Genomic DNA, 13,823 nt, shown 5'->3' on the forward strand with positions numbered 1-13,823 from the left:
TCTGTTATTCTCTGCCCCCTGCTGATAATCTACAGTATTCTATTGCGTATATTAATTCAGGGATCATAACTAGAGATGCTCACTGACCCCCGTGAAGTGGTTTTGGTTTTGGATCTGTATTAGCTTTGTGTTTTGGTTTTGGCAAAACCGCCCTCGTATGTTTTGGATTTTTTAGAAAAAAATCCTAAAATATGCTAAAATCACATAATTTTTTGTTCCTACAGTAGTATTAACCTCAATAACACTAATTTCAAGTCATTTGCAGTCAATTTAGACCACCTCACAGGTCACAATATTGTTTTCATACACTTTCGGACAAATACTGCAGCGACCTGGCTGGATGGTAAGCGACAGAGCAATGACACTAACACACGGCAGTTCCTAGCACATCTAGGACACATTGGCACACAGCAGTGGTAGAAAAGATAAATGAGGGTCCGTCCTCCCTCCCACCCTCTGTGATGTTGGATCTTTAAAAGGAATTCAAAACTCCCGAGATCCGACGATGTAACAATGACGTTTTGCCTCGTTTTCAATTCCGAGGGCGCGCGACAGTACCGAGCCGGCTCAGATCGGTACTCAGATCCCCTAAGTGCGGGTGTGTTCGGTTCTCGAGGAACCGAGCCTGAGCATCTCTTATTATAACAGCCCTCTCCACCCAAATCTTTTGACCTGCGTCCTGGACCATGAACTATTCTTCGAACCAGCTATGGGAGAATTATACCCAATAAGAAGCCTGATGAATGTGATTTTTAGGAATTTTAAAACCCAAGTCAACAGATGCAATGGTACGATAAAATATGATCGTGGGAGTGTTCACACTTTTGCAATAAGTGAACAAACAGTTATGAATCATGTGATCTGCACGATAATTGCATTAGTGTGTACCCAGCGTAAATGAATTCATTTGAGTCAACCAATGCTTAATCTGTAACTGAACAATATTAGGGCTCAGGTGTACAAATATATTTTGTTTTGCTTTCCGCTGACAGCTCATTATAAATAACCAATTGTTTATTTTTAACGCTAAGGAAACGCCCTACAATGCGTCATTTAGCAGACTGAGAGCTCGTTTCCACAAGGATTTATCATCGGTGTTACAAGTTATGCGATCAGGGTGTGTCGACAGCGCTTCTGCCTCTTGTGCAGCATACGGTGACCCTGATGGTCACTGTGCCTGAGTTGGTTGCATCATAGCACGGCGTGCTGAAGACAACCGCTCCAACAATGCTTCAACATGTGTTCTTAGCGCAATGGTACTTAATATGCGTTATATAACTTATGTTATAAAGTGACAGCGCTACGGAGGGGCTCAATGGTCCCTGACCACTGTGCATTTTACATGCGGGCAGCCGTGACTGAGAGTTCATACATATGCGCTGGGAGAATGGACAATAAACATATGACAAATATCTTTCGTGATGCACACCTGGCGCTTTTACTAATACATGACCTGACTATTGAGTCAGGAGCGCAAATGCCGATACGCGCTGTACACCAGAGAGCGCAGCAACGTCCAATTCATCTTCAAGCGCAAAGGACCCTTACTACAGCCTGCGATTTGATGGGTGAAGGGGACTGGGTGTATGGACGCATTGTACAGAAAGGGCGCGCCAAGCTCAGTGCACGCAGCAGCTTCTGCTGATTCAAGTTTTGGCCATCTCTAGGGTATGTATTTTTCCATCGTATCACTTGCACCAGCTACAGGTCAGGTGTAAGTGCCGATTACTAGTGATAGTTCTATTTTTTAATGTTTTATCATTAATGACTATATTATTATCAGGTTACATTAATTGAATTTTTTTTTGTCTCTGTGCGTTACTTTGGACTTCATATTCCAAATATGTCATGAACGTATCCTGTAGTGTATTGTCTGTTAGAGCAGAGCGGACCTAGACCTCAATTCATCAACAGATGTAGCTTTACACTAGAGCTGCTCACAGACCCCCGTGAACTGGTTTTGGATCTGGATTAACTTTGCGTTTTGGTTTTGGCAAAACCACCCTTGTGTGTTTTGGTTTTGGATGTTTTATAAAAAATCCTAAAATATTCTAAAATCACATAATTTTGCTCTTTTTATGTTGCTACATTATTATTAACTTCAATAACACTAACTTCAAGTCATTTGCAGTCAATTTTGACCACCTCACAGGTCACAATATTATTTTCATACACTTTCGGACAAATACTGCAGCGACCTGGCTGGATGGTAAGTGACAGAGCAATGAAACAAACACACGGCAGTTCCTAGCACATCTAGGACACATTGGCACACAGCAGTGGCAGAAAAGAAAAATGGGGGTCCACACTCCCTCTGTCCGTGATGTTGGGTCTTAAAAAGGAATCCAAAAATCACGAGATCCGACGACGTAACGACGTTTTGCCTCGTTTTCAATTCCGAGGGTGAGTGAAAGTACCGAGCCGAGTACTCAGATCTGCTAAGTTCAGGTATGTTCTGTTCTCTGGGAACCGAGCCTGAGCATCTCTACTTTACACCAGCTCCTTGTTGGATACAGACGTGTGTATATCCGATATATTTTAATAAAAAGCGCATATTATGTCTGTTCTGCATTTAATGACTCAGGCCCACAACCTCTTGCACTGACAGCATGCATTACTGCATGAGGAGGGCATGTATTACTGCATGGGGAGGGCATGGATTACTGCATGGGGAGGGCATGTATTACTGCATGAGGGATTGTATTACTGCATGAGGAGGGCATGTATTACTGCATGGGGAGGGCATGCATTACTGCATGAGGAGGGCATGTATTACTGCATGGGGAGGGCATGTATTACTGCATGGGGAGGGCATGCATTACTGCATGAGGAGGGCATGTATTACTGCATGGGGAGGGCATGGATTACTGCATGGGGAGGGCATGTATTACTGCATGAGGGATTGTATTACTGCATGAGGAGGGCATGTATTGCTGCATGGGGAGGGCATGCATTACGGCATGCGGGCATGCATTACTGCATGAGGAGGGCATGGATTACTGCATGGGGAGGGTATGTATTACTGCATGAGGGATTGTATTACTGCATGAGGAGGGCATGTATTACTGCATGAGGAGGGCATGTATTACTGCATGAGGAGGGCATGTCTTACTGCATGGGGAGGGCATGTATTACTGCATGAGGAGGGCATGTATTACTGCATGAGGAGGGCATGTCTTACTGCATGGGGAGGGCATGTATTACTGCATGGGGAGGGCATGTATTACTGCATGAGGAGGGCATGTCTTACTGCATGGGGAGGGCATGTATTACTGCATGAGGAGGGCATGTATTACTGCATGGGGAGGGCATGTATTACTGCATGAGGAGGGCATGTATTACTGCATGGGGAGGGCATGTATTACTGCATGGGGAGGGCATGCATTACTGCATGGGGAGGGCATGTATTACAGCATGGGGAGGGCATGCATTACTGCATGGGGAGGGCATGGATTACTGCATGGGGAGGGCATGCAATGGTGGGAGTGGCAGGTTTATTGACACCTAGGTGTGAACAAGCCCTGGCAGTGACCACGTGACTGGCCTAAACTGGGGGCAACTCTGTGGGCAAAAAGCAATCAGCCTATCAGGTCACTCGGAGCTAGTGACGTCACTGAGAGGCACGAGGCATTTTGCGCTCTTCTGGAATAACCCTGGGAATCACTGAGGTAAAGCACAACGCTCGCAGAACACGCCTCCCTTTTGATTGATGGTTGAAACGGCCAATGGGACACCTTGGCTTCGTCCCGCCCTAAAGCCGGCCGTTAGCGATGGAAGCGTGTATCGGCCAATCGAAGGGCAGCTGTGTCGGGAGGGGGCGGCGCTACGGGTCCTGGCTGGGGGCGCGCGCGGCTCCCCCTCTGTCCAGGTCTATCATGCGCGTGACGTGCGCGGGAGAGCCGCGCGCTGCGGACCCGGAAGGAGGCGGCTGTCGTCCAGTCAGTCAGTCAGTGAGTGAGTGAGTGAGGAGGACGGAGCCTGATCCCCGGACACCGCCGCCGCCATGAGCATTACCGGCTCAGTCCGGGGCAGTGGGAGGGATGCCATGCCGGTATTGGCCCCCGCGTCCATGCCCCCTGGGGTCGGCATGGTGGCCGGGCCTGCGGTATCCCGGTCTCTGCATGTAGAGCTGCACTCCCAGCAGGTGAGCTCACCCCTCAGCCAGAATCATCAACGTATTCCTAGTCATTAGGTACTGTCTCCTGTCACAGTGCATTGTGGGTATGGTGACCCCAGGCTGGGGGAGCTGAGTAACCCTGGTGCCCCCCACCCCCGCCACCTCAAGCTGGGCGAGCTGTGTGGCCCGGTTGCCGGCCCCCTCCAGGCTGGGGCGAGCTGTGTGGCCCGGTTGCCGGCTCCCTCCAGGCTGGGGCGTGCTGTGTGGCCCGGTTGCCGGCCCCCTCCAGGCTGGGGCGAGCTGTGTGGCCCGGTTGCCGGCCCCCTCCAGGCTGGGGCGAGCTGTGTGGCCCGGTTGCCGGCCCCTTCCAGGCTGGGGCGAGCTGTGTGGCCCGGTTGCCGGCCCCCTCCAGGCTGGGGCGAGCTGTGTGGCCCGCTTGCCGGACCCCTCCAGGCTGGGGCGAGCTGTGTGGCCCGGTTGCCGGCCCCCTCCAGGCTGGGGCGAGCTGTGTGGCCCGGTTGCCGGCCCCTTCCAGGCTGGGGCGAGCTGTGTGGCCCGGTTGCCGGCCCCCTCCAGGCTGGGGCGAGCTGTGTGGCCCGCTTGCCGGACCCCTCCAGGCTGGGGCGAGCTGTGTGGCCCGCTTGCCGGCCCCCTCCAGGCTGGGGCGAGCTGTGTGGCCCGCTTGCCGACCCCCTCCAGGCTGGGGCGAGCTGTGTGGCCCGCTTGCCGGCCCCCTCCAGGCTGGGGCGAGCTGTGTGGCCCGCTTGCCGGCCCCCTCCAGGCTGGGGCGACCTGTGTGGCCCGCTTGCCGGCCCCCTCCAGGCTGGGGCGACCTGTGTGGCCCGCTTGCCGGCCCCCTCCAGGCTGGGGCGACCTGTGTGGCCCGCTTGCCGGCCCCCTCCAGGCTGGGGCAAGCTGTGTGGCATTTAAAAGATCATTTTATGCATTTGTGATGTATTTTCTAGCAGTAAACTTTAAAAAAAAAAAAAAAAAAAAAAAGTGCTCTGAAAATTATTGTAACATTAATACAAATGCCAGTGAGTATGGTGACACTAGTGACAGATGTACTTATGTGTTCTACTAGCGTCAGGAATGTCAATGGGTAGAGGTCCTTCAGTTTGTGTGTAAAGTGCTGGTATTTCCTGTGGCAGTGCCCAATAATTCCGATGATTTGGATACATCAGGAATGTGAATTCTAGAAAAATGAAGCTGTCTGTTTTTCCAATATCGGAACCAGGAGACATTTATAACCCTGCTCACACATTGTTGTGGCTCTACTCCAGGGAAATTGAGCTGCCTTAAAATTTGTTTTTGTAACCTCTATTCCTGTATATTCCATTATCCTGACCCTTTTATATATAAATAGCCTAATTGTACAACTTGTTTGTTCAGGGTATCCTTTTCATACTAGTGCAATATAACATAGACTGCACATAAATACCTTCTAACAATATTTATTAAATGTTATTTATGTGGAATTTTAAAGAGAATATTTAATGATTCACATCTGTCCATGCGCCAGTGAAGCTTACAGTCTACTACAAAATACCTTTAACACCAATTAAATGATTGTTTTACACTTACACTAGTCTTCAGGGTCACATTTGTTTTAATCTGAAGTTTATTTCAGTTATTTTATGGCCTCGATATAATTTGACACTGGTGACATCTGAATGCCCAATACTAAAGTTATAATTTTTACAGGCATCTGTCTGTATTCACAACCCAGATAATATTTATCAGATACCAAGAGCCAGAGCAACTGTCACTGCAATACGGCAGATCATTGCAGCTGTACTGACTGGCTGGTGATACTGTTCAATGCAATAACTGGTACCGAGTGAACCACCAATGTTTACAATGCTTCGTTTTGCTACCTCATCCACCAGCTGCGTGGTTGAAAGCTTTGCACTGTGACATGTGTATGTTGTTGCTCTTATTAGATCTATCTGGGGAACCATGCTGCTGAATGTACATCTCCTCCTTGTACCTATTTGCAGTGATGCTAGCATTACAAGTCATTAGATTAATAATGTATAGATTCTCAGTAAGTTGTCTGTATTCTGCACGGCCAATGCTTGTGTTTTTATTGTTGTGTTAGCAACTAGGAGCATAAAACGGAAACATGTCATTTTAATCTCCGGCTTAACGTTAATACAGAACAATTCTTTTCTTTTTTTTTTATTAGTCTTTCTTCCATTCAACCTCCAAACTTTACTTGCTAGTCTACTTTGTACTTAATGAGCTTGGTGTATTTCATGTAGCAATCTTATAACTACAGTTACATCACATTCTCGGCTTCTAATTTGGGTTTTGTAGCTGCTGTTGCTAAAGTGTTTTGCAACTATATATTTGAAATGTACAGTAGGAATAGAGAATGTTGGGTGAGCTGTTTTGTATTATTAAATAGCCGTTCTGTTAGCAAAAAAAAATGTGAAGTAAACGACTATCGTGTTCTACTATTCAACAGTTGGCATTTTTGTTTTGGAAAAAGATAACATTGGTTTTATAACTTTGAAAAGTGTTTGTAATTGGTAGGTTTATTTTTGCAAATGATGATATTTATAAAGCTTTATACATACAGTTGTTAATTGTAAGTATTTAACGCATGTTTTTAAAGTCTATTACATGCATGGATGCGAATACAAAAAATTATTTAAACACACCTATATGAATGAACATGGTGACAAGTGCTTGCTTTGCAGTGGGTTTGACGTTACCTGCATGGTTCCTAAGAGTTAACGCTTAGTACAATATGAGTTTTTCATAGTACACTATGCTGCAGGGAGGCTTTCACAATACACATCAAACGCACAAAGTACAAGGTATTGTCTACTCTTCTAACAGGCGTTGCCTTTAAATAGCCATTCATATGAATCCTAAGATTAATCACTTGGGATGGATAGATGCTGTAAAATAAGAAAAAAAAAATAGCGCTTTGCAGGCTGGTCATGTGCAGTCAAGTGATATTGAAGCTAGTTCAGGCATTTATGTATGCTGGAGGGTCAGAAGAAGAAAAAGGAGGGTTGTTTTAAAGAACAGTCATTAACTTATAAAGGAAACTAGAAGACACATGGTAGCATCCACAATTTTGTATGTAAAGTGTTCTGAGCTGTGCAGAGACAAGAAAAGGTCATTTACAAAACTGTATGTTTGTGTGAAGGACTTGCTGAACAGATTCTAAAATAACTGCAGGATAATGTCAATGTTTTATGAAGGAATCCAGACTGGATTCACAGATACATGCTATATGATCTGTCTTTTTTGGAAGGTTACAATAGGTTAATGCATTATAATTGGAATGGGAGAATCAAATGTAAAGCCAGCTTGAACTTTAAAAGGATTTTAGTACTTAAGGGACTAAGGCCTCTGTTTGGGAAATTATGTAAATCCCTATTGCAGTCAAACGGGTGTTTCTGCCAATGATATCAGAGGTTGACACCGTTGATAGCTGTTCTGGTAACGCCATCTTAAGGTAGGTTTACCAGAACACACACGTGTGTGTATAGAGATAGATATTTACTCTTTTTATAGGCCCCTTTAACTCCTTAATCGCCAACGCTAATCTCTGCTTGTCATTTCCCTGGGTGACAAATCTGCTGAAAGTGCACCCAGAAATTTATTTTACTTTATCCAGGCAGACAGGTGAAAGTCTCTCTTCAAATTCTACACTATTGACTAAAATGAAACTGCTAAGTTCAGGATTTGCGAATGGGTTTCATGTCAAGTTGTGTAGCTTCAGCATTCACTGCCATATACTGATGAGCATCTACTCTGTGGTTATGTTGGTTTTCCATCATATCTTTATTCCAGTATGCTGAAAACATGTGTTTGCTCTTTAGGAGTGTCATGAATTGTTGAGCATTTTGGACCGTCCCGTTGGCAGTTACTTTTAATATTTTCCACTTGTGTGTCATAGGGTACCATTTGAGTTTGGAAATCAGCAGTGAGTCTATAGCATATGGTAATATAAAATGTCCAACAGTTGCTTTGTTTTGGCTTGTCCTAACTCGCGATTGCCTCCATGTCCTGTTTTTGTATAATATTTGTATGCCCATTTATGTGTGTTTTATTTATATATATATATATATATATATATATATATATATATATATATATATATATATATATATATATAGTGTGTGTAATTTTTTAATTGCTTTCATAGATTGCTGCGCACCAAGGCATTGAGGAACCAGGCCTGTTCAAAACAAAACCTTATACAATTTGTTCTTGCTTTTAACAGAATGTTCAAAGACCGTTCTCGTTGACTACCACAGCATAGGACACTGTGCACTTAGTGAGTGCTCCCTTTGAACACCATTATGTTGTACCTAGCAGTAACGCTTCTGAAAGCTGCAGGCAAAGTTAATTGGATGCATAGTGTGTACAGCTCCATTTGCTTGCATTGTATTTTGTACTGTCAACATTGCAGGGCACTTGGTATGCTTTGAGAATGTGCATTGGATTCTTGATTTTAGCACGTGTGTGTCCTAATGCCTTTATTCCCATTAATCTAGGTTATGGAGTGCAGTGCATCAAATTGAGCAGTCTTCCTGTAAAAGAACTAGTTTTAATAAAAAAAAGCAAAAAGGGGCTTATCTAGTTATCGAAGGGGCTGGGGGAATTAAAGGCAAGTGAACAGTCCATGAAGGCACTCTGTGCAATTATCTCCGCCTATTTTTCCCCGCATCCCACAGAGGTGCGTGAAAGTGAACCGAGCTTCCTTACTCTAATAGGCAGGCGGAAATGTGTGCAGCCTGACATTGTGGTGATATCCGACAGTACTTCTCTGAATTGATTCTCCCCTTGGTGGAGGCAAGGCCTTTAAAAACATACATATGCCCCATGTTAATACTCATCCCCATTCTATCCTACACATGCATGCAGTGCTTTTATTGACCTTTATCAATCTAGTAATAGATAATAAATGTAATCAATCTAACAGGAGATAAACATACTTTGGAGATCACAGCTCAGTGGCTCAGTGGTTAGCACTTCTGCCTCACAGTGCTGGGGTCACGAGTTCGACTCCCGGCCAGGGAATTTGTACTTTATCCCGTGATTGTGTGGCTTTCCTCTGGTGCTCCGGTTTCCTCCCACACTCCAAAAACAGACTGTTAGATTAATTGGCTGCTGACCAAATTAACCCTAGTTTGTGTGTCTTAGATACCTTAGACTGTAAATTCCAATGGGCATGGACTGAAGTGAACGATAAAAAATTCTCTGTACAGAGCTGTGGAGTTGATGGCGTTATATAAATAAATGATAAGGAGATTGGACAACACTATCCCTCAGTCTTTAAAATAATACAAACAATACTAAATAAGCAGACAAGGGAGGTGGGGTTGTGATACTGCCCAAAGAGTCATACCATAATGAATATATTCAAATGTTGAGTGATAAGGACTTTTATAAACTACAAACGGACTCTAGGGATTAATATAACATATATTTAAAATCTGCTCTGCTAATTGCTGGTATTACTAAACAGGAGTTTGCTTTTCTGTATAATGACAGACCCAGATTTCCCACTTCTCATGCTTTGCCTGATTGACAAACATTTATTAAATTCTCTTGGCTGAACTGATCAGTGCAGGTATAATGGTCACTATTAGCTCATCTATCCAGATATTTTAATTTATTTTCCACAACCTTTTGCTAAAGGTATACTGATATTATAGAAATTATTCGGCTGTTGTAATGGGATGAGAATTTATTTTTAAGTAGTTGTGATGTTGAAACACTGTTAGATGTCATGATCAGTGTATATACAAAGTATGCTATGATTCCTTACCATTACCTCTAATTTGACTTATACAGCAAATAGAGGTTCCATTGATAGGCAGCATCTATTTTAGAATGCCCCAAATGATCTGTCTGCTGATATTTCAGATAACAACTCTACTGTACCTTTGTATCTAAATATCATCGGGACCGTAGGAGAAGAGAATTATATAAAACTATTGAAAAATACTTAATCTTGGCCCGGTCCTTTTACCGATTCTTCGCAGACATCATCATCATCATCATCATCGTCAACATTTATTTATATAGCGCCAGCAAATTCCGTAGGGAAATTAAGATGATGGTTGAGGAATATCATAACCTTGTCTGAAGAGGTGGGTTTTCAGTGAACGCTTGAAGGTTTGAAGACTAGAGGAAAGTCTTACTGTGCGAGGGAGGGAATTCCACAAAGTGGGTGCAGCCCGGAAAAAATCCTGTAACCGAGAATGGGAGGATGTGATGAGAGTGGAGGAGAGACGTAGATCTTGTGCAGAACGGAGGTGTCGAGTGGGGAGATATTTCGAGACCAGTGAGGACATCATCATCAAGATTTATAGACAACCTAGCTTTATTTATACCACAATGCAATTTCTGTTTTAAATCCGTCAATACCTTTAAATCTTGTACTAATATCTAGTGTAATATAAATGTCATATTTAGTAACTTGCAAAATACACTATATAGGAAGAACCACTTGAGATGTAAAACAAAGAATCTATGGGCATCAATGGAACATAAGAAATCTGCTACACATGAATTATATAGATCTTTTACTAAGACACATTGGGGGAGATTCCATTCAGCATGATGTGTTTCCTGAACAGTTTGCAGAGACACATTGCGATGGTCAGACTGAAATCTTCACTCATTTTTCTTTGCTACCCCCACATGGGTGTACAGAGAAATGAGCGGACATTCCTTACTGTAATAGGTGTCAATGTGCACAGCCGGACACTGCGGTCATGTCTAGCGGCATATTGCGCCGAATTTAATTTCACCCATTGAGCTAATCCTCAATTTTTCACAAACCCGTGTATTGAGGTTGTATAATTAGGATTTATGGGGTGGGAAGGTCTCCGGCTATACAAAATGTGTACTATACTATTTCCGAGGTTTATTGATGTCTATGATTAGCAGTGTCTTTTTATAAATCAATAGTGATTGCTCATATAGGCATATATCGTTTTTATATATAGGGCAGCACAGTGGCCTAGTGGTTAGCACGTCTGCCTCACAGCACTGGGGTCATGAGTTCGATTCCCGACCATGGCCTTATCTGTGTGGAGTTTGTATGTTCTCCCTGTGTTTGCGTGGGTTTCCTCCGGGTGCTCCGGTTTCCTCCCACACTCCAAAAACATACTGGTACGTTAATTGGCTGCAATCAAAAATTGACCCTAGGCTCTCCCTCTTTGTCTGTCTGTCTCCCTCTCGGTCTGTCTGTGTGATTGTGTGTCTATAGTAGGGAATTTAGACTGTAAGCTCCAATGGGGCAGGGACTGATGTGAATGAGTTCTCTGTACAGCGCTGCGGAATTAGTGGCGCTATATAAATAAATGATGATGATGATGATGATATGCTCAACATTTTTAATGTATATGGTCTTAATGAATATAGTTTATATGCTTTATATATGGATTTTGCTTTTATTTCAAAATTGCCTGTAGGTATATTGTTTTATTACCAGTGGTTTTATGTTGGGCTGTTGTAATATCATGTCCTGATTTAATTATTGCACACATGAGAATAGTCTTTATATAGGAGGGTGTTCTTACTGATTAGATGTGTTCCCATTGCCTGATGAAAATGGGTTTGACTATTAAAGTGAGTGTGTAGCAAATTGCTACCTGGGAGCCAGAGGTGGAGGAACAGTCTCAAAATATTCCAAAGCAATTTCTCATCTTGGAAGTGCATTATTATTTGTTTTATTGGTAGTAAATCTTGCCGATCTATTGGAAGTTTTATCTTTCATTGATGGCTTCTTAGTAATGATTTTCAGTAATCCTGAAAACATGAACTGTTTGTAGTTGTTGAGCACTGAGTTTGGACACCTCTGACACAAACAATTGAATCTCTACACAGTACATCAGTGCTTCAGTTTACTACATGTGGCTAATTTGTATTCCCCCTCAAATTGTAGCTGTTATCTTTGTCTTCTTAATTGACAGCTGTTTAAGGACTCTTACTTGCATTTTAAATGTATTGTTTTTAAAAGTGTTTTTTTTTTTTTTTAGTTCAATAAATGCATGTACACTGCTATTGGGGAGGAAATCCATTGACCCTCATACCCATATGTGTCAGTGGCATCTTTTTTTGGTTGCATGTCAATGCTTTCTCATTTGACATGTGGTGTCGCTGGGATTTTCCTAACCTCTGGCTAATTGCCCTAAGGATGGGGATGACATGAAAAGAATGAACTGCTGAGGAAATAGTAGCTGCAGAATGTTTGCTTAATCCACACATTCTTGTGCTGACCCTGTGACATTCCTGCACCCAATTTACATATTGTGCAGAAATATACGATGATAGAATAGTGTTCAGTATCTGAACTAGATCCAAAACTATAGTGGGAAGTTACTTGGGTGCAGTGATGACATCTAAAAAGTAAATTTGATGTAGCCCTTTCTGCCTTTGTTTTAATTTTTGTTTTTATGGAGGGCTGGGTGGTTGTTTTAACAACTTCGTACTTTGTGCGACATCACATGACCTAAAATTAACCCAAATCACATGTGATGGATTAAACATTTTCTTCTAAAAAGTAGAAAATGCAGTTATGCGGAAAGAAGCCTGTAAGAACCTTTTACTAATAAGAGTATTTTAGTGCCATGTGATTGGTTTCTTGCTTAGGGCAGTATAAATGGATGTCATTGTATGTGTGTGTGTTTTTGTTTCACTGCTTGTTTCAGTTTTATTAACTGTTTGTCAACTACGTCTCCTAAAAAGAATTTATACAATCTCTAATTTTCTACATTACCCAATGATCTTTTTCCTTAAATTGAATAAAGTCCCTTATGTTTGAGAATTTTTACTTTTATTTTAGTCTAGGTTTGTAACACAAGTTGTACAGAAATGTTGACAGTGAGCTATGAAAGGTCCACAGTGCCACTATTTCACTTATTGGTGATTAGCAAGAGGCGAGCGGTTTTCATGTGTGTCTTACGGGTACACGTAGTTTTTCCCATGTTGATCACCACTAATCCAGTGTCCCTAATCATGATGATCTCAGAATTATGATGATAGGTTTATTCAGAAGGCTCGCTATGTCTGTGTTTTGCTTTTCACAGATAAGGTCTTTTGTGTCTTAAATATTCCAGTTTGAAAGCAGAATTTTCAGCTTTACACATGCTTTATAATCCTGTTTCACCACATCTAAATCTGTCTGAATATTGTAAACAATCTGATAGTCTTAAAATGTTTTTCTTACCGATTGTTTGTGCTTAGAGACGTCTCCGTCATCTGCGGAATATCGCAGCACGAAACATTGTTAGCAAGAATGGGTTCCGCCTGCTGGACACGTACTTCACACTGCACTTATGTGATGACTCCAAAATTTACAGAGGTGAGTACAAAAAGCAAGAAAAAACTAATTTAATTTATTTTACACCATCACTTTAACTGTAATAAGATGACTTCTGAGTTTGAAGAGAAAAGTGCTTATTTTTCCCAGGAATTCTGTCTATTTTTAGAGTTTTGTACCTGGGTGGTCAGTAAAGGGTTTAGGCAATCTTCCTTCGCTGAGGCTCTGCAGCTGTATAACTGCAATGTCCAGAATTCACTATCACCGATTGCTCTGATGTGCTATTCTTTGTGAAAACATGCTGGGAGTTGTAGTTCAGCAGTGGTGTTTTTGTTTCACTAATTATGGAAAATATCTTTCTGCCATTTTAAGTCGTGGTTTTCTGAAACCCTGAAATTGTATTTT

The 13,823-nt window shown here is 42.6% G+C and overlaps 1 protein-coding gene across 1 annotated transcript in view; it reads left to right on the plus strand.

Moving 5' to 3' along the window:
• Positions 1-3,831: 3,831 nt before the first annotated feature.
• UVRAG (UV radiation resistance associated) overlaps positions 3,832-13,823 on the plus strand; it is a 52,196-nt gene continuing 42,204 nt past the window's right edge. The window contains exons 1-2 of the mRNA XM_075198560.1: positions 3,832-4,144; positions 13,343-13,460. Coding sequence (XP_075054661.1) covers positions 4,004-4,144; positions 13,343-13,460 — 259 coding nt within the window. The 5' untranslated portion in view covers positions 3,832-4,003. The remainder of the gene's footprint in view (positions 4,145-13,342; positions 13,461-13,823) is intronic.

The sequence above is a fragment of the Mixophyes fleayi genome, chromosome 2, assembly GCF_038048845.1.
Source record: "Mixophyes fleayi isolate aMixFle1 chromosome 2, aMixFle1.hap1, whole genome shotgun sequence".
NCBI classification, from domain to species: Eukaryota; Metazoa; Chordata; class Amphibia; order Anura; family Limnodynastidae; genus Mixophyes; species Mixophyes fleayi.